Source organism: Cygnus olor, chromosome 5 (genome assembly GCF_009769625.2).
Source record: "Cygnus olor isolate bCygOlo1 chromosome 5, bCygOlo1.pri.v2, whole genome shotgun sequence".
Lineage (NCBI taxonomy): Eukaryota > Metazoa > Chordata > Aves > Anseriformes > Anatidae > Cygnus > Cygnus olor.
In genome coordinates, this window is record NC_049173.1 from 53,979,089 (window position 1) to 54,003,333 (window position 24,245).

General features: G+C 46.8%; 2 protein-coding genes across 3 annotated transcripts; both read left to right on the top strand.

Annotated features, from left to right (window-relative positions):
* Positions 1-1,298: 1,298 nt before the first annotated feature.
* RAPSN (receptor associated protein of the synapse) lies at positions 1,299-13,484 on the top strand. 2 transcript variants are annotated; one of them, XM_040558044.1, is made up of 8 exons: positions 1,299-2,008; positions 5,578-5,916; positions 7,180-7,338; positions 7,686-7,784; positions 7,882-8,004; positions 11,765-11,818; positions 12,468-12,667; positions 13,335-13,484. In XM_040558044.1, exons 1-8 carry the CDS (start codon positions 2,003-2,005, stop codon positions 13,405-13,407), a joined length of 1,053 nt encoding a protein of 350 aa, XP_040413978.1. In that variant the 5' UTR covers positions 1,299-2,002; the 3' UTR covers positions 13,408-13,484. The 2 variants fall into 2 exon arrangements, with proteins under 2 accessions (XP_040413978.1, XP_040413977.1); XM_040558043.1 differs by lacking the exon at positions 1,299-2,008 and adding an exon at positions 2,034-3,098.
* Positions 13,485-13,605: 121 nt separating this feature from the next.
* Positions 13,606-23,876, top strand: PSMC3 (proteasome 26S subunit, ATPase 3). The gene is made up of 12 exons (XM_040558042.1): positions 13,606-13,879; positions 13,963-14,043; positions 18,144-18,269; positions 19,380-19,484; positions 21,328-21,390; positions 21,834-21,971; positions 22,077-22,220; positions 22,444-22,592; positions 22,890-22,986; positions 23,137-23,282; positions 23,461-23,542; positions 23,665-23,876. Exons 1-12 carry the CDS (start codon positions 13,853-13,855, stop codon positions 23,773-23,775), a joined length of 1,269 nt encoding a protein of 422 aa, XP_040413976.1. The 5' UTR covers positions 13,606-13,852; the 3' UTR covers positions 23,776-23,876.
* The last annotated feature ends 369 nt before the right edge of the window (positions 23,877-24,245 follow it).

Consider the following 24,245-nt stretch of genomic DNA (forward strand, 5'->3'; position numbering starts at 1 on the left):
GGGGAAGGAGACAAGCAGCTCAGTGTGGTCACTCTGAGAAAGTGACCGTGTGTATGACTATAGCTCCACAGCGTGACAGGTGAGATTCCCCAATTTAGCGTTTCCTTGCACCTCACAGGCTTACCTATTTGTAGTTCCCGAGGAAAACTGTTGATCATTTAATGTAGAAGCTGTACTTTTATCATTTATAAACTAGACCAATCTTGAGCCACAGACTGACCACTGCTGTTAATTTCTCAGTTAGTGTCTTGGTGATGCTACCCATTTACCCCTCCATATTTAGGCAGCCTCATTGGGCTCAAAGTGGTGTGTTCCATATCAGAGTATGTTTCTGTTTTTTGAAAGTGACCAGTTTGAGCTTGACAGTTCTAGCCCTTAATTTACTAGGTTAAATTTTCATCTTGGCAGACTAGTTGTGAGTGGATTCTTAAGAAACTAAGCAGCGTTTCAGAGGAGAATAGCAAGCAACTCAAAAGCAAGGAAGTACAGTGCAATCAAGAAAATGCAGGACAGATCATCTACCTGCTAGAATGGCTTTGGCAGACTGCAAGGCATCTCCTTTCCACTTTGACCTTTCCTCATCGGATATAAGAGCAGCGTTATGGACGAAGTGAAGTGTTCCAAAGGTATCAGGATGAGTTAAGGTACAGACAGGCTACTTGTGGAAGGTAATTTTACAAAATGGTCTGCTCCAGCAAAGAATTGTGACTTCTTTTTTATTTCCCTCTTCTTGAGTCCTGCCTGGCTTCATTCTTTCATGCTGTCAACTGCAATATCTCCTGTCTCTGGCCCTCTTAACTTCAGTTTCTCCAAGTCCCGAAAACCGATGGCCTCACCGTTATCACTGCTTTCCATGGGGATCAGCCTTCTGTATCATGTGTCCATCGTGCCACTCACCTCCAGATGGGCATATAAAAATCACTGCTGGAAAGAAGGTTTTTTGTATTCCAAATCAGACTTCTAATGAAGTCCTAAAATATATGGTGAATAGATGTCTAACAGTGCTGCTGAAGTGATCTTGGCACATGAGCCAGCTCTGTGTCAGCTTTAGTTTCCTTCCATCTTCTATAGGTTTTTCCATAGTTTCTACTTCTAGAGTTTGAGAGCACACAGTCTATGCTGAAGCTTCACCAAGCACATTACATCCCTGAAAAACAATGCAAAATTAAGTAATGTAAATATCAAAACCTCCCAAAAGAGAATCAGCCTGGTTGTAGCAAGAGTCCTCTACCATTTAAAATACTTTTTAAAATACTTTTCTGAGAAAATTTTGGATAAAGGTGTTGATGGAATCTCTCAAGAAGATGACTGCTATGGTGTAAAACCTCTGCGGGCTGTGACTCCTTATTATTGTGTGTCCTACTTTCCTTAAAGATATTGTATCAGGAAGGCTCCCTTGGCTGTTTGTGTTTCCTTAGGCAGCCACGATCCAGACCAAGATGGTCCAACTGGGATTCCGTCAGTCATTACCTTTGCTTGGGGCACCGTATTCATGTAGATGCAGGGAGGTAGCTGGAGACATGCCTGCTTCAGCATGTGAGTCTGTTGTTAAAACTTTGAATTGCCATTTCTTCTATTTGGCTTGTAAAAGGATCCCAAACAGGTGTCTGGGACTTCTGTATCTGAAAAATGTTAAAGTTCTCTGATGCATCTCCCCAATCCCCAAGTTAGGTATCTCTTCTTCTGAAAGGCAGAGTAAATCTATACAGAACAAAGACTAAGCCCATTAAAATTGCACCAGATCAATAGGGGTATGAAACTTGATTCCTAGAGTAACCAGTCTAACTTTACTCTTTCAAAGATGTGTAGGCGAGTTAAAAGCTATCTTATAATTGGGCTGACAATCTTCTTATGTGCTTGCATCTTTCTTATGCAGAAATGTATTGCTTTCAGTTGTTATTATCAGTCATCGTTAAAGATCAGAAAGTTCTGGAAGCAGAACTTCAACAGCACCTTTGACAACTTCTATTGAAAACTCCTGGAGGACTGTTGCAGGTATCTGATGGCAGTGAGTAACAGTCACGAACAGTTTTTCAGTGTGGTTAGCTTCTTGTTCTCCTGGAGAGGTTAACAAGTCAGTGGCATATTTGCAGCAAATCAGTGACAGAGCTGACCCTTGGCCGCAGAAACTGTCCCCATTCCCAGCTTAGGTCCTCAAGAGGGGGGCAGAATTTTGAGCCTGGCAAAGCACCAGGCACATTGTTGCAAGCATAATGTGTATGCTGAAACTTTTAAAATCATACCCTACTTCTTCAGACACGTATTGTTACTAAAGCTACATTCCTAGATGAGGCTGCTACCTCCTAGGCTAGCCCGCCCCTCCAGTGCTTGCAAAAGAGGAGGGCAAGGGAGAAAGGCAAGAGAACTGAGACATGCCTGTGACTTCAGCTGATTGTCTCTGCCTGGGGTATTTATAAGCCGCATACTGGCGGGCTGGGGTGGGCAGTTGGCTCACCCTGACCTTGGGAGCTGGGAAGCCTGACTAGCATTCCTGGGAGCCATGTGAGCCAGACTGGCAGGCGCAGCTGTAGCCAATGGGGGGGCCCAGCAGTGGCTGCTCAGATTGAGTTTCACTCCCGTCGCTTGAGATTATTCTCTTTCTCTCCCTGTTGTGTTTTTCCTCTTTGTTTATGGGATTGGACAGCCGAATGCATTGACAGAGTCTTAACAAGCAAGACGTTTGCCTAATGGATTTGGGATTCTGCCTTCAGTGCTGAACAACCACTTCTTGCCATTGCTTACCATAGCTCCAGCCCCGTTACATGGCTGGGCTTTTATGGCTCCAAGCTTTCTGAGCGCACAACCCGCCCTCCTGTATTAGGGCATTTTATGTTGTGTTCTCTCTCGGGTACTTCCTTTTTGCTCTCCTTAGAGGTTAGTATATGAGGCTTTTTAATGTATGGGAGATGGGTCAGGACCAGACAAAGCAACAGATAGAAAAAGGACTCCATCTTTACCAGTCTAATCAGACCGAAAAGGCCCTGCAAGTCTGGATGAGGGTTTTGGAGAAGTCTGCGGATCCTGCTGGCAGGTTTCGGGTTTTGGGTTGCCTCATCACTGCTCATGCAGAGATGGGCAGATACAAAGATATGCTGAAGGTAAGGCAAACTGGAGATGAATGCATGCCATTGTGTCGCATCCACTATGGAGAGTGGCTGGAGATTAGAATGTAAAATCAGGGCTTTCATTTTGCATATAGTCAGATGTACCAGCTACTGGGTGCATATCGTGGGCTGCCTTATTCACTGTGTTGACCAATAGCTCCAGCCCACAAGGTACGCAGAGTACTGCTTTTCATTGGGTCTAGTCCCTCAGGATTCCCAGATTAATGAGGTTCTACAGATAATTATGGGGACCTTTCTTGATTTATTCATCATTTACAGGCACACCGTATGATCAGGCTTCACAAAAAGGCATGAAAACATGGCCTTTATTTTTCTTTTACTGTAAAAACTGTTTATAGCGCACGCATTAGTGTAAAAAGAGATCTCCAAATAGATTCTATAGAAAAAGTGTCAGTCTTGAGAAGAGGTGTCTGTTATCTTGTTCAGCTGCTGTTTGATATCTGACACAGATCTTACACTGTTTTTTACTGTAACTGTTTGCATGGGGACTGATTAAGAGGGGAATGGAGATGCTTTTTTTGATGGGGGGGTGAAGGGTGATGAGAAAGGTTCCAGGAGGGGTCTGAGAGGTGTGCCCTATTGTCAGGATAGCGTTGAAGAAAGAAGGACATAGGGCTTGATGAAAGGTTGGCAAAAAGAAGCTGAAGCTTCACTTGAAGAACATGAGGATAAAGCTTCTGAATAAGTGAACAAAAGGAAGCTGACAAGTGGATCTGAGAAGTCACAGGATGCACATATAGTAGCAGGCAGCGTTTGGGAGAGTGACTCAGGAGTCTAAAGACAAGAGGATGTTGTAATAGTCTTAAGAAACTATCCCAGCCTGAAATAGGGTCTTGCTAAAGGGCTTTGATATTCTTGTCCTGATGGTTTTGGCTGCCTCTTAAGAGACTGGTAATCATTCAACATTTAGCATAAAAAGTGAAGAGGGTGCTCATATCTCATTGAAAAGTTTTTGGTAGCTCTGTTTAGAAGGTGTGTGTGGGGGGGTAAACCTGTGCACATATCAAAGCCTTATCTACAAAGCAGATGCTTAGCATGAAGAAGAAAGAGGGGTATTAATACACTTGGAAAACATTTGAAGAAAAAACAAGAAATTCTGAGAAGCAATGTGGGATTAAGTGGTGGCAGAAACAATGGACTGATTAGAGAAAAGAGAATCGAAAAAGTAAGATGTGGCTACCTGGAAAAAATACTGAAGGCTTCACAGAAACAAGAAACAGGCAAATGAGTGGGCCCACAACACTCGAGCTGTAACTTCTTGCCTGAGAAGAGAACAGAAAACAGGATCAGAGTAGGTGAATTCTAGTTCTTCCCAGTGTTAGGAAAGAAAATGGCTTCAGTCAAACTGAAGATTTTACACTGCAAACGATCAAAGATAGAGGATGGAGAACTTTAGCAATAAATCACTGGGAGAGGAAATAACAGGAAAAAAGGGGGTCTGTGAATTAAACACATGAAATTAACTGGGATTTAAGAAGAGTTATGATGCTCAATCTCTTGGAGAGAGAAATTACTTCACACCAAGGAATGAGGCTGTGACTATCAGGAAGTAATGAAGAACTGATACAAAGGTAAGGGAATCCAGGAAAGCATAAGCTAGTGCACATTGCTGGATACACACAACAACCTTCCTAAAGCGTTACGGAGGGGGTGAACACAAATACCCAAGCGTAAACAAATTGATTGTTTTTTATTTTGTGGAATATGTAATATATTCTAGTGGCTTAAATTATCAACTGTTGCCAGTGTGCAAAAGTGAAGCAATTGGTGCCTTTGGGAGTTACCTGTAAATCTAACTGCTAATCTCTAATGCAAACACATATGGAGAAAATTGCTAAATATTTACCTTTGCTACGGGCATTAATTCCAGCCAGCAGTGTGCTTGGTTCATCACAAAACATACAAGAGAGTCCCTGCTCAGAAGAGCTTGTGGTCTAAAAGAAAAAGACTTCAAATCATTTGAGAGAACTGTATGCAATGAATCCTGAGGGTTATAGAACAAAAATGATTAATACAACTCGACCGTAATTTGATTGTATAAAACTGATGAATGAAGAAGCTTGCTTAGTTTCTTTGAGTACTTTAATAGCTTAAGCATTCCAGAGAAAGCAGAATAAATAAACCAAGTGAAAGAAAAATGAGCTGCATTGTCAGATGTTTTCTGCCTTACCTGCTTCTCTTCAGGGCCGTTTAACTTTTTTTTTCCCCACTTATTGCCATTCCAGTTCATCTTCCTTGTCCAAGAGGCAGTGTGGAGAGAGGTTTCTTCAGACTGCTCCTATGCCTTGTAAACCTCTGGATAACTGCTCAGTTTATACAGTGCAGCTCAGTCCATGCTGTGCTGCTCAAGAGATGAGCCACTTCTCCAGTGCAGGATGCTACTCTGTGGGTCTTTGAGCTGTATTTATTTAAATTATATGCCTTTTATAAACACTGACTTTTCTACTTGAAGTTTGCAGTGGTACAGATTGACACAGCACGGGAGCTGGAAGACCCAGATTACCTTACAGAGGGCTACCTAAACCTGGCTCGCAGCAATGAGAAACTCTGTGAATTCCAGAAAACAATATCTTACTGTAAGACATGCTTGAACATGCAGGGTACCACTGTGAGCCTGCAGCTGAATGGCCAGGTGAGCCTCAGCATGGGCAATGCATTCCTGGGCCTCAGTGTTTTCCAGAAGGCTTTGGAGTGCTTTGAGAAAGCTTTACGCTATGCACACAACAACGATGACAAGATGCTGGAGTGTCGAGTCTGCTGTAGCCTCGGGAACTTCTATGCCCAGATAAAGGTGCAGTAACCTAAGGGATGGGAGGATGGGGTGGTGGTTGACTCATTATGGAAAGAATTGGAAATTGTGTGAATTTCAGCTTATACGTTTGCTACAGAAAGTGAAGCGCTGGGAGAGTGTTTCAAGTTAAAATCTCTACTTTATAAAATCATCAGTGAGTATTCCCCTTTGCAGTAAGGATGGGAGGATTAGTGGAATGCTTATATAGCACAGCAGAAGCAGCTGTGAATTGAAAAGATCAAACTTAGCTTCAAAGAAGATCACATCAGAGGAGGCACTGTCTGCGCACAGGGCTGGCAGCCAGAACTCATGGATTCTCTTTCTAGCTCTACTACTATTGCAGGCAAATAGCTATTTATATGTACAAAACCAGGCAGGAACTGTGGATGGGGTGATTTGCTAGTTCTAACTAATATCACAAACTCAACAAATAGTTTCACAAAAGTCTTGATTTTTTATCACTAATGGAAGACTCACCAACTAAAGTGTTGAAAACTCTCATTAAACTTCCCTCATAGTGCCAAAAATAAAGAGGCAAATATTATACTGTGTACTTTTGAGGTATGAAATAAAAAGAGAACAGAAACTAAAATGTTGAGGTTGCCTTTGTGCAGCTTGGAGAATAAAAAAAAAAAAAAAAAGCTTTTCATTTTTGCAGCATCATATATCTCATTTGAGAATGGTTTAGATATCTTTAATAGTTTTATGTACTTATTGTAAAATAAGATTTCTTTCTAAAAACTTTTTAATGCAGAAAGATGCTTAAAATATTTTTTTATTAGTTATTGTCAGTTTGGTAGGGCTGTGAATTTTTTGTTCCTGTTTCCTGCAATGCTGAATAACCAGCCTCTCAGAGATCCTGACTCGCCATATGGAGAACATGAGGGCTCCATGTAGATGCTGAAAGTGGAGCTGATGCAAGAACAGAGTTTTCACCCTTCAGTTATAGAAGATGGTAAATGATTCTGGCAGCGTAAGGCTGATGGTGCAATATATAAAATTCATTTGCTGTGTCATTTCTCCAGTGTCCTGAACACATGGAGTAATATGAATTCAGCATATGGCAATTCCACCTTCCACAGTTGGATATCCATGTCAATTTAGAAAACCAGGCGTGTAGAAGAGGACAGGCAGGGGAAGAAAGGCGTACAAAAACCAGCTAGCTGTTGCAGCATTAGTAAATCAAAAATGGTTGCTTTTTTTCTCCTTATTTTTTTCTTTACTTTTGCTGTACCTACTTCTGTCTGTTTGTCTGCCTTACAGGACTACGAGAAAGCTTTATTCTTCCCATGTAAAGCAGCGGAGCTGGTGAATGATTACGGGACAGGCTGGAGCTTGAAGTACCGTGCAATGAGCCAGTACCACATGGCAGTGGCCTATCGGAAGCTGGGGCGCTTGGCAGATGCCATGGACTGCTGTGAGGTATAGGGTGCAGGCAGATGCAGAGCATCAGAGGTCTCAGCAAGGGTATTTTGCCTACAGGACAGGACTGAGAGGAAGAAATGCAATGGCATTCACACCTGACTAGATACTGATGTTGCCTCCATGTCTTAGAGTTTTAGTGGTTTAGAGTGGTTTCAGTAGCCCTGGGTGCCTCCAAGTTTGGGCCTATGAATGTCCCCCTAGTTGGGAGTGTGAATGCGATTGTAGTTCCTTTAAAAACGTTGTGCCATTTCTCTGGAGCTGACCCTTCAATGGCTGGAGCACAGCGCAGCCCTGTTCTGAACCAGAAGCAAGCTCTCTTGCTGACTAAAGACTGTTTCTTTCAGGAGTCCATGAAGATTGCCCTTCAGCATGGTGACCGGCCTCTGCAAGCGCTGTGTCTGCTGTGCTTTGCTGATATCCATCTCTGTCGCAAAGATGTGCAGGTACAGCTCTTTCCTGCCAGGAAGGACATAGGGGATGGCAAGAGGGTGTAAAAAGCAGGCCAAAGCACAACATGCATTTTCCTCCCCGCTTCTGCAGACAGCCTTTCCTCGGTATGATTCTGCCATGAGCATCATGACAGAGATTGGAAACCGCCTGGGACAGATCCAGGTGCTGCTAGGAGTGGCTAAGTGCTGGATGATCCAGAAGGAGCTGGACAAGGTCAGTTACAAGCTTGTTTTTACACAAGTTTTTTAGATGAGATAAGAGCAGTCATTTTCCGAGCTGAATGCCCATCAGTGTGCAGTAGAGCTGTTGCTTGTACAGTTGCATTTCTCCGAATGGTCCCTCAGCCAGGAATTTGTTGCTAACAGTATGAACATCCGTTCTGAGTCAGCTTGGTGTCTTACAGAACTGTCTCATTAGTCAGTCCTGATGACTTTAAACACTACTCTGAGAAACTGTTACTGGGGGAAGGAAGTCGTCTCCTGCCGTTGTAGGCAATCAGCTTATCCTTACGCTCTGAAATAGATTCCACTGCCTACTTTTTAGCAATACGACTAAGCTCCTTATTGTTAGTGATGATTTTTAGACAGCTCTACAGCTCCACCATGTGCTCTGCAGATAAATGTGGCATCAAATTCCTGGAGGAAATTTGAAGGTATATAAACCGTGATGTGAAACAGAAATGAGAGCAGAAAATGATTTGGGAATAGACAGCAGGTCAACATAGTACAAGGAGGTGAAGTTACTTATTTTGAAAATACTTAGGCAGTGTATGTGTCTTAAATACCAGACTGTATTAAATGCTGCAGATTGCACTGCAGGAATGTTAGTGGGCTGCAGAGGGAGATGCTCAGAAGTTGGTCTTGAACTAGTGATGAACAATCTGCAGTGCCTCTACAGTGACACATCAAGATGCTGTTTTGGATGTAGATGTGTGGTGGTTTTACTCGGGTGGGCGGCTGAGCTCCACCACAACCACACTCTCACTCCCCCTCCTGAAAGAGGAACGGGGAGAAAATACGATGAAAAGGGCTCAAGGGTTGAGATAAGGATGAGGAGATCACACAGTAATTATCGTGATGGGCAAAACAGACTCAGCATAGGGAGATAGTAAGATTTATTGCCTAATACTAACAAGCTAGAGAAGTGAGAAACAAAGGAAAGAAACCAAAAGCACCTTCCCCCCCCATCCACCCTCTTCCACCTCCTCCCCCTGCGCAGCGCAGGGGAATGGGGGTTACGGTCAGTCTATAGCGCTTCTTCTCCGCTGCTCCTTCTCGGTCACTCTTGTCCTCTGTGCTGTGGGGTCCCTCCCACAGGATGCAGTCCTTGCCGAACTGATCTGGCGTGGGCTGCCCACAGGCAGCAGCTCTTCAAGAACTGCTCCAGATATGGGTCCGTACCATGGGGTCCATCCCTCAGGAGCGAACTGCTCCAACCTGGATCCCCCACGGGCAGCAGCAACTGCCAGGTCACCTGCTCCTGCGTGGGCTCCTCTCCACGGGCTACAGGTCTGGCCCAGAATCTGCTCCAGCAGGGGTCTTCCACAGGCCGCAGCCTCCGTCAGTGCAGGTCTACCTGCTCCACCGTGGTCTTCTCCATGGGCTGCAGCATGGAACCCTGCTCCATCGTGGTACTCCACGGGCTGCAGGGGGACAGCCTGCTTCACCATGGTCTTCACCACAGGCCGCAGGGGATTTCTGCTCCGGCACCTGGAGCACCTCTCCCCCTCCTTCTTCACTGACCTTGGTGCCTTCAAGGCTGTTCCTCACTCCTCTCACTCTCCCAGCTGTTGTGTGTGGCACAGCGTTTTTTTTTCCCTGTCTTAAATAGGCTCTCACAGAGGCGCAAAACAACATCACTTATTGGCTCAGCTCTGGTCAGCAGTGGGGCCCTTACCAAACATGGGGCAGCTTCTAGATCCTTCTCACAGAAGCCACCCCTATGGCCCCCTGCTACTAAAACCTTGCCACGTAAACCCACTACAAGATGTGCTGAAGTTTCACTCTTATTAGTCATGAGAGACACAAAGTATATGAAGTAAAATGAAGCATCTCAGAAGGAAAGCAGTATGTGTCTGTCAGAAAAGACAAGTTCAAGGTGCTGTCAGCATCCAAGTTCCCTGCAGTAGGAAATCAGCTGGGTGAGATACACCTTGCAATGTGAAAAACTAAATGCTACGTTTGCATTGGAAGAAGAAACTGTGGACATAACTGCCTAGTGTAATCCCTTCCAAGCCTCACATCTCATATGTGTCCTGTGATACAGGACGCAGCAAGTAGGCCCGTAAAGAAGTCAATATTCAGCACACTCATCTAACCCCTACATCCCCTGGTCTCACCTTTAGCCATTGCCACCCTCTGCTATCACAAACAGTTCTCACCTGTGAGACCCTGGTGAGGGCTTTGCAGACATGAGACCCTGATGAAGGCTTTGTAGACAGTTCTCACCTGTGAGACCCTGATGAGGGCTTTGCAGAGCCCTGATCTCACCAAACCCATAAAAGAATGGAATGAAGCTTGGATTCTGCTCCAGGTGTTAGAGGCAAGTCTGCCCTGGTGGTCAGGGACCTTATGCCCATTTGCCCCAAACGTGACCTCCTCAAATGTTACAGCACTGAATATTCTCCCAAGCCTGTTCCTCAGTTTTACCAGTCCCAGTTTCCATTTTTCATGCTACTCATTCCAATATGAGAATTAAGTATGGCAATACTTAAGTATTTCCACTTTCAGATTCCCTGTTCTTGTCCCAGTCTTCTTCGACCTCCCAATCTTCTCAGTCAGTCCCAGTTTCCTGTCATTGCATGTAGTCAATACTATGCCAATTCCTCCCCTTCTGTTGGCACAGCCTGCTTGCCCAAACTCTTGTGCAGTCTTCATTTTCCTGTCTCAGACAAACAGTCCCCTGGACTTCTCAGCACCTCTTCCTCCACCTCATGTGCTTCACTTTATTTCTTAGTCCCGGTCATTAATTCCAGGTTTTCCATTACACAGTCACTCTGCCTGGGCACAGCTCTCAGTTATGTTCTCGCTGCTGCTCTTCAGTTCCTACCTCCCTCCTTTGTGAGTTCCTTACCCTAGGCTGTTGCTGCCACCACAGGTCTAATGCCATCTCCTCTGCATTCTAGGTGCATTCTTTCATCTCAGCTGGTCCTCATCTCCTAGAATAGTGGTGATACCAAATTATAGGGTGCAAATTTGATGATGTTCCTCATTACCAATATTATGTCTCAGGGGAGGTCTCTTCTTCCTCTTGGACCTAAAGCAGGTCTTGATAGTCCTGGGAAACAGCGACTGATTATCAGAACAGTGGGGATCACTATGGCATCTAGGGGACAGTAGGGACTCATTTGGTATAACAGCTGCTATGCTAAACGTTTTGCTTCAGACTGAAAGAGTGTGCTAGCAGTACACTCCTACACTGCACTATGTGTAAGTAGGACAAAGCAGATATATGAAGAGCAGGAAAAAAATGGAGGAGCGTGGTATATTGATAGTGCTGATCCCTTCTCCCTCAGGTACAGATGAAATTGGAGTTGCCCAAAGATTATTGAGCCTGTAGGGAAGGATGGGGAAAAGGCTTGCTTTGCTTGTGCTTCATCCCAATCCTGAAGACAGTGTGATTGAGCTTAAATAAGTCTATGTTCTCTCTGCTTACAAACACCAGCCTCTGCCAACACCATACTCCTTCTTTGTGTGGTTTATGGCTGGAACAGAAATGTAGCTCTTCAATTATTGTGGTCTTTCAGAAATCATAAGCTTTTCTTATGGATAAACTTTTTTTTTTTTTTTTTGGGGGGGGTATATCTGTCAGGCAGCCATCTTATGTCTCCAGAGTTGCAGGAATGCTTGTTTATCCAAATTCTGCTCTGTACCTCTTTACCTCTTTCTTTTAATAATTCCCGGCAGGGTATTTATAGAAGTGTGTTTCTGGTATATCAGACCGAGAATTGATGATGCGTGCTTTCTGTTCACAGGCTCTGGAAAGCATTGAAAAGGCACAGGAGCTGGCAGAGGGACTAGGGAACAAGGTAGGATACTGTAGCTTCTCTTCAGCACTATCTGTAGTCTTCTGTCAGGCAGTTTAAGAAGCCTAGCGTTCAAGTATCCAGACTTGTTATTGCTTATTAACGTCTCCATATTAATGATTAAGCATCATTAATTGATGCTTGACTTGTTTTGTTGTCAAGTGTTTAATTGTGGGCATTAGCACAGATTATCATCAATGTGCAAGTCTGTAAAGCGAGGGAGGAATCACAGTGGGATAAACAGGGGAGTGGGAAGCAGTAAAAATGGAGTGTGAAACAGCCATAGAGCTGGAGGATTAGAGTTCTCTTCTTGGAAAATATTGTTGGCTGAGCAAGAGCTGAACAGCGTGCTGGTTGGAGGCAGAGGAAAGTGAAATGCAGCATATGTCATGCATAGTTCAGGAACACCATCTTGATGAAAAAGCTGCAGAGTGCCTCAAACCTGCTCTCCCCTTTCGTGATGCGGGGGTACAGTTAATGTCAAGAAGTGCTGAGAGACCGAATGTCCTTATGACTGATCCTATCCCTTGGACAGCTTGCTATGCTGATGTTTTCTCTAGCTGGACAATGGAGCTGTAGTAGTCTCATGTCCTTCTGCTACCGCTCTGTCTTCATCTTGTTCACTTTTCTTGTTTCTACCCTTCATGTGCAGCTTGGCCTGCTGAAGCTCCACTGCCTGTGTGAAAGGATCTATCGCACAAAGGGGCAGCAGCGAGAATTGCGTGACCATGTAGTGAAGTTCCATGAATGTGTGGAGGAGATGGAGCTGTACTGTGGCATGTGCGGAGAGTCAATTGGGGAGAAGAACAACCAGCTCCAGGCCCTGCCTTGCTCCCACTTCTTCCACTTGAAGTAATGAGCTGGAAGTACTACACATCCTTGCCATGACATTAGTCAGAGGCCGTTTGTGCCCAGAGTAGGATACTTCTATGGATGTTGTTCCTTAGGCTCTGTCATCTACTGTGTCCTACAGGATCCCATTGAATATCATGGCCTTAAAGGATGAGATTTAGCCCTGATGTCCATCCCACTTCCATCCTCTAAATGATTGTTCACTCACATCCTTGCCTTGTAGGCACTTAGCCGAAGTCCCAGATTATTTCATTTAATTTCCCCTGGGCAATTGACTTTGGGCAGTTTGGCTTTTTGCCCTAAGTACCCCCCTTTTCTTTCAGGTAGATTTTGTACGGAGCTGAATAAGGCATTCAGTCTGTTACTGCGATGGTGGCACCAAAGAAACATTAGCCGTGCATACTTTTATTTTAGAACTATAACACGTGTGACAGAACCTTTGTTCTAAAAATCAACAATTTAAAAACACACTACACACACTGAACTCAGGATCACACTCGAGGGGTGGCAGCGGGCTCTGCTGTACCCAGCAGCCCAGGAAAGCAGCGCTGCTTCCCCTTGTAGCGGGGGGGGGGAAGCGGGGAGGGGGTCGGGGCTCTGCCCCCTTCCGTGTTACACGCTCCACGGTGGCTGCAGAGCCCGCTGCCAACCGCCCCTTCCCTTGCAGGTGCCTGCAGACCAACGGGACCCGCGGCTGCCCCAACTGCCGCCGCCTCTCGGTGAAGCCGGGCTACGTCTGAGCGCCGCCGGGACGCGGCCGGGGGTCCCCCCGGGCTTCCCCTCAGCGTCGCCGCGCCAGGGCCGCGCTGCCTCCGCTCTGTCTGTACCGGCCCTGCCCGCAATAAAGCCGCACCTCCGCCAGCCGCCCGCTGCCGCCCGCGGGGGGACGGGGACGGGGACGGGTCCGGGGAGGGGCAGCGCGGGGCCGGCTCCGCCCCGAGATGGCGGCGGGGCCATCACGCAGCACTTTTGGGACGGCGCCGCCCCGCCCGCAGATTCGCCACGGCCGGCCGCGCTGCGGGGGGCGGCTCTGAGGGAGGGCAAGGGGGCGCGGGGACCCCGGACGGAGCCCGAAGGGCCGCCGCCGATTTTCGCCTCGCTGTTTGCGGTGGGAGCGCGGAGTCTGCCGCGAGGAACCGGCCGTGAGGAATCTGCGGCGAGGAATCACAGCCCGCTGAGGGGAAGATGGCGTCGGTGTGGGACGAGTCCGAGGTGCGGGGCCGGGGCTGGGGCGCGGGGCGGTGGCGAGGCGCGGGGCCCGAGGCCCGGGGTGACGGTGCAGTTGTGCCCCGCAGGATGGCGTCGGCGAGGAGGTGCTGAAGATGTCCACGGAGGAGATCGTGCAGCGCACCCGCCTGCTCGACAGCGAGATAAAGGTAGCGCGGCGCGGCCTGGCCGGGGAGCGGGGAGCGGGGCCGGGCCGCCCTGAGGTGGTCGCCGGTCACGGCGCGGGTGCGGGAGCTGAGGCGGGGGCCGCCAGTGAGGCGGCGAGAGCGGGGTGGGGAACAGGCCCTGACCGCTGAGGGGGAAAACAAGGGAAAGAGTAGGGCCTGGGGAGGCTGGCGGGGCCGTGCCGCCCGGCCCGGGCAGGGAGCTGGAGCTGAAGGGACACAAATCCTGCTCCCAGGCTCCGGGAAGGGGAGAGCCTTGTCTGTGGCAGGGTCCCATAGGGTAATCGGACTGCGCGGGTTGAGAGGGCCTTCAGAAAGTCCCTGCTCCTGTTCAGAGCAGGACAAGCCATCGCCAGGTTGCTTGGGGCTTTATCCAGTTGGATCTGGAAAGCCTCCCAGGACAGAGGTTGCACCACTCTCAGGACAGCCTGGGCCCAGGGTGTGATAGACCTCGTGAGGGCAGAGATTGGCTTTGTGTGCAGGCTGCACCCCTCTTGTTTCAGTCATTGTTGCTGTTCATCCTCCCACTGTGCTCAGCCCCAAACTGTCTGGTTTTGATGTCTTGATTTCTTCCCCAGCAGTTCCCTCCTCTGGCAGAACAAGCCCCGTTCCCTCAGTTCCTTCTCACAGGGCCTTCTCACGGTGGCCCGATGCTGAACTCAGTCCAGGTTATCAATGTCTTTGCTGTATGGGGGGCCCCAAACTGGACACTAGCTAGGGACAGCTGTTGAGTGCAGGGGGATAATTGCATTCCTCCATCTGCTGGCTGCACTCCTGTTACTGCAGCCCACGATGGTGTTTTCCACTTTCACTGCCATGGCACATTGCGGGCTCACGCTGAGCCTGTTGTCCCAGGTCTCTTTCAGCAGAGCTGCTCCCCAGTCTGTATCACCGCAGGGTACGCTCAGTTCCCATGTGCAGGGCTTTGCTTTTGTCCTTGATGGATTTGTGTGGTTCCTGCACACCTGTTCCTCCAGTCCCTCATGGTTCCTCTGAGTGGCAGCTCTGCCCTTGCATGCACAGACCGTTCCCCCACGTTTAGTGTCATCTGCAAATGCGATGAGATTGTGCTCCATCCCCTCATCTGGATCACTGATAAAAAGGTCAAAAACAACCAGTCCTAGGGTGGACCTGTCCCAAGCCCCATAGGGTGGTATGGGACCCATCCCATGTACAAGAGCATTTAAAACTTTCAGCTCGTCCCTACTACTTGAGGCTAGCGATATTGAGATAAATTATTTCATAAATTCTACAGGGCAACTTTATCCTACTGCTTCAGGCTCTGCAAGTGTTTCTGACTTCTTAACTTAAAACACCAAAGATAAATTTGTGTCTTGTTTTTAAATTGCGGAATAGAGTGCGCAGTATAAGCAGCCTCCATTTTGTATTAAGAGCATCATTGTCATGGTGGCAGAAATATTTATTGGCACCCTCCCTTCATGCGATTTTCCTTGAATGTTTCCAATACTATATTGAATCAAATTCCTAAATTTTTACATTTTTATATAATGCTTTCTTTATTAGTGCCTGTAATGGTTCTGCCCTGTGGGTCATTGTGTGTTACACTTAAGTTTTTAGAGAAGAATGGATTTTCCATTAAACAAGGTCATGTGAACCAATTCAGGCGCAGTGAGTTCTGAGACCATTTGGTGTTACAGTCAGCGGGGCTCACGCTGTGTTTCAAACTGCATGACAGTGACCAGGAAAGGGAGCAAAGTGCGTGTGGGTGTCCACTAGGTGGCACTGAGCACCACCTGTGTTAGGTATGTTAGGCTTGGATATAAACGTGCTTACTGTTGAATGGTGATTACAGAACATTCTAATCTTTCAGCAGTTTTTCCTTCCAGTTAGTAGCAAAATCCACAGTAAAATTAAAATTAAAATAAAGATGTAAGAAATTTAAGTTCTCTATTGCGCTCCCAACGTTGGGTTTGTGTGTTTTGTCGTTGTCTTTTTTTTTTTTTCTTATAGAAAGGTTTTATATCTTACTGAAGCCTAGGCCTAGATCCTAGAATGTGGTTTGAGTAAATTCTAGAAGGTGTTTTGAGCAAATCTGCTGATGATACTAAACTTGAAGGAGTTGTTGACTGTTTTGAGGGTGGAAATGCCTTGCAGAGAGATCTGGACAGATTGGAGAGCTGGGTGATCACCAACCACATGAAGTTTAACAAGAGCAAGTGCCGGGTCCTGCACCTGGGACGGGGCAACCCTGGCTATACGTACAGACTGGGCGACGAGACGCTGGAGAGCAGCCCTGCAGAGAGGGATCTGGGGGTTGTGGTTGACAGCAAGCTGAATATGAGCCAGCAGTGTGCCCTGGCAGCCAGGAGGGCCAACCGTATCCTGGGGTGCATCAAGCACGGCATTGCTAGTCGGTCGAGGGAAGGGATTGTCCCGCTCTGCTCTGCGCTGGTGCAGCCTCACCTCGAGTACTGTGTGCAGTTCTGGGCACCACAGTACAAAAAGGACATTAAACTGTTGGAGAGTGTCCAGAGGAGGGCAACGAAGATGGTGAAGGGCCTAGAGGGGAAGACGTATGAGGAGCAGCTGAGGTCACTGGGCCTGTTCAGCCTGGAGAAGAGGAGGCTGAGGGGGGAACCTCATCATGGTCTGCAGCTTCCTCACGAGGGGGTGTGGAGGGGCAGGCGCTGATCTATTCTCCTTAATCACCAGGGATAGGACCTGCAGGAACGGTGTTAAGCTGAGGCAGGGGAGGTTCAGGCTGGACATCAGGAAGAGGTTCTTCACAGAGAGGGTTGTCACGCACTGGAACAGGCTCCCCAGGGAAGTAGTTACTGCACCAAGCCTGTTGGAGTTTAAGAAGCGTTTGGACTGTTCTCTTAGTCACATGGTCTGAATTTTTGGATAGACCTGTGTGGTGCCAGGAGTTGGACTCGATGATCCTTATGGGTCCCTTCCAGCGTGGGATATTCTATGATTCTAGGTTACTTCAAGGCATAAGCTACGGGTCACGAACTGAAAAAACAGCTCATAAATTGAAAGAGGTTCCGCAGGGGTATGAGGATGACCTTTTCACTGGGAGGGCAGTCAGGCAGTGGAACAGGCTGTCCAGTGAAGTTGCAGCCCCCATTGTGTAGCCTTATCCTTGGAATTTTTCAAGATTCAGTTGGGCTCAGTCCAGAGCTACCTGGCAGGAGCACACAGCTGGCCCTGCTCTGAGCAGGAGGTCGGGGCAGAGGCCCCCAGAGGTTCCTCTCAGCCTGAGTTGTCTGATGAGCCCGATGAGGACCTGGCTATCTTCCTTGTGGGAAGTAAGTCACGGATATTACCCTAGTGTTGAATGTTTTGCTTTTAAGGAGAACAAGGAGTTTTTTTCCCTACAGAAGCAAGTGATAAGTTTGTTTCTCGTGTGGTCTTGTAGAACGTAATGGCTTTGTAAAAATGGCACCTGCATTTCTTTGTTCCACTGGGAGCAGCAGCAGTGCATCTCACTGCAAAGGTGCTGCTAATCCCGCTACTCTCAGTAGATGCGAGCCCTAATTCTGCCACTCGCTGTTCATACGTTGTTTGTTTTGATGCTTTATTGTGATACTTTTAAGTTTAGGGAGTTCCTGGCTGTTTGTTCCTATGCTATTGCTTGTAATTGTACCAGTGTTCCAACACATGAGTCTTTAAACCAGCAGAAAGTAACTTTTAAATGGATGGATATAGATGTGCACGTGTGTCTCTATTTATTTACCTGTGTATCTGTATGTACGTGTGTATATATATATATATATATATAAAACAAATAATAATAATAATAAATAACAGTTACCTTATCTAGGCCATATTGCAACCCTGTGAGCTGATGTGTTGATTGGGCCAAATGTATCAAGTGACATTGGGAGCAAATAACTAAGGGGTATTGATTAGAGACCAGAATGGACTGCATAGCTCTAACTCCTAACCAGTTTTGGCTATTTTGCCATCTTCTCTTTTTCTATTATGTTTCCCTTTATCTGCGCTGTCTCCTCAGACTTACGTTTTTAGAATTGTTTTACTTCTAGAACAACGTATACATTTTATATTGCCTTAGACTTCTAACATTATTTCTACCTCTTTCTTCTTCATGCTGAATCCAGATCATGAAGAGTGAAGTGCTCAGAGTGACCCATGAGCTTCAGGCCATGAAAGATAAGATCAAAGAGAACAGTGAGAAGATCAAAGTGAACAAAACCCTGCCGTACCTTGTCTCTAATGTTATTGAGGTGAGAGCGATGTGCTTTTCTGGAGCAGTGTGAGAAGTGTGCACAATTAATGTCAGGAGGGAGGAGGGCAGGGGAGCTCATTAGTAATTTGAGTCATGGCATATTCTCAAACCACTAATGATCCTGGAATCAGGACTTCAGGTTTTTCTATTGGTTTTGTTTGTGACCTGGAAGTACTTATCACTTGCCCATGTCTTGTCTGGGTCATTTCTCAGGGAGGTTTAAGCTACTGGACATCTCTACATAACACAGCTGTCAGAGGCACCGCCTTGCTTAGCATAGACTTGGATATGTGAAATTTGGCATGTGCTTTCCAAAAGTTGTGGTGCAATGAATGAAAAGTGATGGCTCTGGTAATTAAAAAGCTGTAAACTATGCCCAGCTTTGCATTAAGATAAGTTCTGCAGTTAAACCAACAGTAGCTAAGAGACCCTAATCAGAAAGATTTTTATGAAAGAATAAAGAAAGAATAGAATGGATTGGAATTTACAACATTTAGAGAGTTTTATTCTTAACTAATAAGCACCACGGAGCAGTCCCTGCTCATCCAGGGACTTGCTAACCAAGTTGTATGAATGCAAGAGCTTCTTTCCTTCAGCCACTTACACATCCACATCGTCATGTACCTGCTTTGTTCATTGCAAGAGGCTAGTTAAGTTTGCAAAAGCCTGGAGAAGGGCCAGATGCTACATTACATTCTTTTTGTAACTCTGTAATTTTGCCAATCTGATTTAAAAAAAAAAAAAAGAAAGAAAAAAAAAGGTGTTGGCAGTTCTACTTTTAAAAAGGGTGAAAAAGGGTGTTGTTTTGTACTTGTGTTTTCAAACTTAATGAGCTTAAGTCTTAATGTGAGCTGCTGTAATGGGAAAAGAAATCAGTGCCATTAGCTACTGCTTTGTTCTGGGCCTTATAGTGTCTTTCTGTTTGCTGCTTCATGAGGAAAGGAGGAGATGAGTTTTTATAGGGTACTTTAAAGCATTTAGGATTCTACTGCTAATGGATAACGGTGAGTTTTTTCCTACTCCATGTAGTTTAGAAGCATTAAGTCTGGGGGCATGCTGCTAGCCTGGTTATGTTACAAATTACAAATTCTCTCGCTCTGGTTTTCAGCTACTGGATGTTGACCCCAACGACCAGGAGGAGGACGGAGCAAACATTGACCTGGACTCCCAGAGAAAGGGCAAGTGTGCTGTCATCAAGACCTCTACGCGCCAGGTAAGAGCCATGTGCCCAGCGAGGTGCGAGGAGCGACTAGGAATAACATCAGTCTGTTACTTGATGAGGTTGGTCGCCTCACCAGTAGGGATGTAAATACAGCAGAGATGTTTAACGCCTTCTTTGCCTCTGTCTTTATCACTGATCACGGGCCCTGGTACCCCTGGAGCCCTGAGCTGGAGGACCATGGCTGGGGAAATGATAAACTTCCAGCCAACCCTGCACTTGTTTGGGATTTGCTGCTCCAGATGAGTGCACCTAAGTCTATGGGTCAGATGGAATTCATCACAGGGTACTCAGAGAGCTGGCTGATGTCATCATAAGACCTCTCTCAGTTATTTTTCAACAGTCTTGGGAATCTGGGGAGGTCTGAGCCAGCCAAGAAGCTGGCTGAATTTGCCCCAGTTTTCAAGAAGGGTAAGAAGTAAGACCCTGGTAATTACAGGCCCATCAGTCTGACTTCAGTGCCTGGTAAAATTATGGAGAAGATTACTCTGGGAGTTACTGAAAAACTGCAGTCATTTGTCATAACCAACACAGGTTCACGAGGGCAAAGTCCTGCTTAACTAACTTAGCGTTCTTTTACAGTAAGGTTACCTACCCATCTAGTTGACCACGTGAACCTAGTAGATGTGATTTTATATTTTGATTTCAGCAAAGTTTTCAATACTGTGTCTCACAGTATCCTTCTGGACAAAATGCTCAGCACACAGCTAGACAAGTACCTAATGCAATGGGTGAACAACTGGCTGACGGGTCAGGCTCAAAGGGTTCTGGTAAATGGGGTTACATCGGGCTGGTGGCCAGTCACTAGTGGGGTTCCCCAAAGCTCCATTTAGGGCCAGTTCTCTTCAATGTTTTCATAAATGATCTGGATGCAGGATTTGAATGCATACTAAGTAAGTGTGTGGTAATATTAAATCAGGAGGAGCTGCTGACTCCCTCGAAGGTAGAGAGGCCTTGCAGAGAGATTTTGACAAATTAGTGCTGAGCAATTGTCAACTGTGTGAAATTTAACACAGCAAGTTCTGGATTCTGTACCTGGGACGGGGTAATCCTGGATATATGTACTGAGAGGCTGGGCAGCCGCCCTCTGGAAAGGGATCTGGGGGTTCTGGTCAATGGCAAATTAAATGAGTCACCAGCGTGTCCTGGCAGCCAAAAGGGACAACCGCACCCTGGGGTGCATCAGGCACAGTACAGCTAGCTGGTTGAGGGAAGGGATTGTCCCACTCTGCTCTGTGCTGGTGCAGCCTCACCTCGAGTACTGTGCAGGTTAGGGCACCACAGTGTAAGGAGGACATAAAACTGTGAGAGAGCATCCGAAGGAGGGCTACAAAGTGGTGAAGGGTCTGAAAGGCAAGCTGTGTGAGGAGTGGCTGAGGTCACTTGGATTGTCCAGCCCAGAGCAGAGCAGGCTGAGGGGAGGCCTCATGGCGGCCTGCAGCTCCCTCATGAGGGGAGCGGAGAGGCAAGCGCGGAGCTCTGCTCTCTGGGGACAGCGACAGGACCCGAGGGAACGGCATGGAGCTGGGACAGGGGAGGGTCAGGCTGGGAGTTAGGGAAAAGTTCTGCACCCAGAGGTGGTCAGGCACTGGGATGGGCTCCCCAGGGCAGTGGTTAAGTCACTGAGCCTGCCAGAGTTCAAGTGGTTAGACAATGCTATCAGACACATGGTTTGATTTTTGGGTGCTGCTGTGTGGAGCTAGGAGTTGGACTCGATGATCTTTGGGGGGGGTCCTTTCCAACTTGGTATATCCTATGGTTCTGTGATTGTACAAGTGCTGAAAAGAGTCTTACCGTAGTACAGCTGGTTTTGCTTACTTTGATCCCTTTCCTATAGACATATTTCCTGCCTGTTATTGGCTTGGTCGATGCTGAGAAGTTGAAGCCTGGAGACCTAGTGGTGAGTGATGTTGTGACTGTTAGGAATTTCAGAAAATCCCAAGTATCTTGTCCTCTAGAAAGGAGACAGTCTGTCTAGATTATTTTGAGACCGTTTCTATACTAAAATTTTAATAAAAATGAAGATTATGGGTTTAGTAATATTTGTAGTATAGAAAAGTAGCGTTGGGGGTTACTTATACAGCTAACTAAGTGCCCAAAATTTATATATCACCCTAGTAAGCTTTCTATTAACAATCATTTGTACCATAAGTAAATTGGGCCTCTTCCTTTTAAAACATGCCAAATTTGCTGCGATGTTGTCCACCATGCCAAGCTGTCATGATTTGATGGTGTTAAGCTTGTTATCCCTGCATCCTTGGTGCGTAGAGGATCATCTCGGAGTGTGTGGTCATTAATTGCTATCTGAAGGGCCTGTTAAAAGCAAAGAGCTTGTGTTTGCAGGGTGTGAACAAGGACTCGTACTTGATCTTGGAGACTCTACCCACTGAGTATGATTCCCGGGTAAAAGCCATGGAGGTGGATGAGAGGCCCACAGAGCAGTACAGTGACATCGGGGGACTTGATAAACAAATCCAAGAGGTGATACCAGCGTGACCAAGGACAGCAGTCTTTGAACTTCTCGAAACCGGCAGCCTGGATTTGTGGCATTCGGTTTTATGTCTTAATACTTTTCTTTTGCTGCAGCTTGTGGAGGCCATTGTCCTGCCAATGAATCATAAGGAGAAATTTGAAAACTTGGGTATCCAGCCTCCCAAAGGTGTCCTTATGTACGGGCCTCCAGGAACCGGGAAGACACTTTTAGCTCGAGCGTGTGCTGCCCAGACCAAGGTAAAATGAGCCTTGGAAAACTTACGCTGCTGTAGAATAGTAGCTGAAGAAGAGTAAGGACACCTCCAAGGGGAAAGGGATTGTATCTACAAACTGGTGTTACTTGGGAGGGCTGGGACTTTTTTTTTGTTTGCTTACTTGCTTGTTTTAATTAAGAGGTTTTGTAGTACTCAGAACTGGCACTACTGAGAAACTAGACATAGGACTGTCTTTCACTTCCCAGGCTACGTTCCTGAAACTTGCTGGTCCGCAGCTTGTGCAGATGTTCATTGGTGACGGAGCTAAGCTGGTACGAGATGCTTTTGCTCTAGCCAAGGAAAAGGCTCCTTCCATCATCTTTATTGACGAACTGGATGCCATTGGAACTAAAAGGTGAGGTACAGGCCATGTTGCAAAGCTCTTGGGAGCTGTCTAGCAGTCCCTTTTGCCAGCGTACATGAGGGAGGTTGAGCTTAATGCACGGCCTGTTCAGAAACCGGGTAAAACAAAGCACAGATACAGTGTTTGCCACAATCCTTGGGCTTGAAGTACATGTGCTTGAGTGCAATACATGAGCTTAACCAAGGCTGTGAACTGCAGTCATTCTGCCTTTTTACGTGATTAAACGCATAGGGGCAGGGTGGCCAGGTTCTAGCTGATTTTTTTTTCCCCCCCTTGTTTCCTCCTCAGGTTTGACAGTGAGAAGGCTGGTGATAGGGAGGTACAGAGGACCATGCTGGAGCTGCTCAATCAACTTGATGGTTTCCAGCCTAACACACAAGTCAAGGTTGGTACCTAGCAGAGCACTTCCAGGGGCCAGGGCATTATAGCAGGGAAAAAAAACCACAAACAACATTAAAACTATGTCTAGGGAATAAGCTTGGTAGATCCCTGGGGAGGAGAGAGGCCTCAGCCTGATCGCCATACTTCTACTTAGGTGATTGCTGCAACCAACCGAGTTGATATCTTGGACCCAGCTTTGCTCCGCTCTGGACGATTAGATCGCAAGATAGAGTTCCCGATGCCTAATGAGGAGGCCAGAGCCAGAATTATGCAGATCCATTCACGCAAAATGAACGTCAGGTATGGAAGAGGCATGACCTGGGGCTGTGTTTGCCGCTCACGGTGGTGGTATGTCAGGGCTGTGGTGTGGTGGTAGGCACTCTACTGTTGTGAGAGCTCACTTGGGTCTTAAGGAAGCTCTGTCCCTTGCTTCTGTTTGGGACATGTGCTCAGACTTCTTCCCCCCTGCTCCTATCAGCCCTGACGTGAACTATGAGGAACTGGCACGCTGCACAGACGATTTCAATGGAGCCCAGTGCAAGGCTGTGTGCGTTGAAGCGGTAAGTACTCTCCTACAGCAGCCAGCACTGGTAAGGGGGAGATGAGAAAGCTAGAGTGGAGTAATTCATCAGAACTGACGTAGTGCTCATGTGCCATCACTAAATACTGTCTTGTTGGGCAGGGGATGATTGCCCTCCGCCGTGGAGCTACAGAGCTCACCCACGAGGACTACATGGAAGGAATTCTAGAGGTTCAAGCAAAGAAAAAAGCCAATCTGCAGTACTATGCCTGATCTCTGCCCAGTCAAGGTTGTGGCCTTGGCAGAGCACAGGACTAGACTGGACTGTACCACTTTCTGTCTGGAAAAAATAAAGCATTTTTTCCCTCTAAAAAGGGTGATGTGTTGGGGCTGTCGCCCTTGCTTAGTGGTTCTACGTCTACAAAAGGGAAGGGGAGACCCATCTGTCGTCGGTGCCCGTCGTGCTGCCTTTGGAGCCTCCTCCTGCTAGGACTGGATTAAATCCTGCTCTCCTACTTCAGAATGAGGACCAACAGGTACTGTTGTACTTACTGCAGTAAGTGTACTTGGATATCTGCGGCTCAGACAGCATCCCCCCTTTTTACCTGTGCAGCCAGGGAACAGAGTGTACAACTTTGTTAGGGTCTTAGAATTCTTTTCAACAAACACTCATTTTGCAGGGGAGAGGTGACCAGGATTCGCACTTGAGTAATGTTGTAACTATAGCATTTAAACTTAGCTCT

Coding starts and splice junctions, on each gene's coding strand:
- RAPSN (XM_040558043.1), top strand. CDS start 2,883: ATGAGGCTTTTTAATGTATGGGAGATGGGTCAGGACCAGACAAAGCAA. Junction 3,099..5,577: donor GATACAAAGATATGCTGAAG/GTAAGGCAAACT, acceptor TTCTACTTGAAG/TTTGCAGTGGTACAGATTGA. Junction 7,785..7,881: donor TCTGTCGCAAAGATGTGCAG/GTACAGCTCTTT, acceptor CCGCTTCTGCAG/ACAGCCTTTCCTCGGTATGA.
- PSMC3 (XM_040558042.1), top strand. CDS start 13,853: ATGGCGTCGGTGTGGGACGAGTCCGAG. Junction 21,972..22,076: donor TTGATAAACAAATCCAAGAG/GTGATACCAGCG, acceptor CTTTTGCTGCAG/CTTGTGGAGGCCATTGTCCT. Junction 23,283..23,460: donor TCACGCAAAATGAACGTCAG/GTATGGAAGAGG, acceptor TGCTCCTATCAG/CCCTGACGTGAACTATGAGG.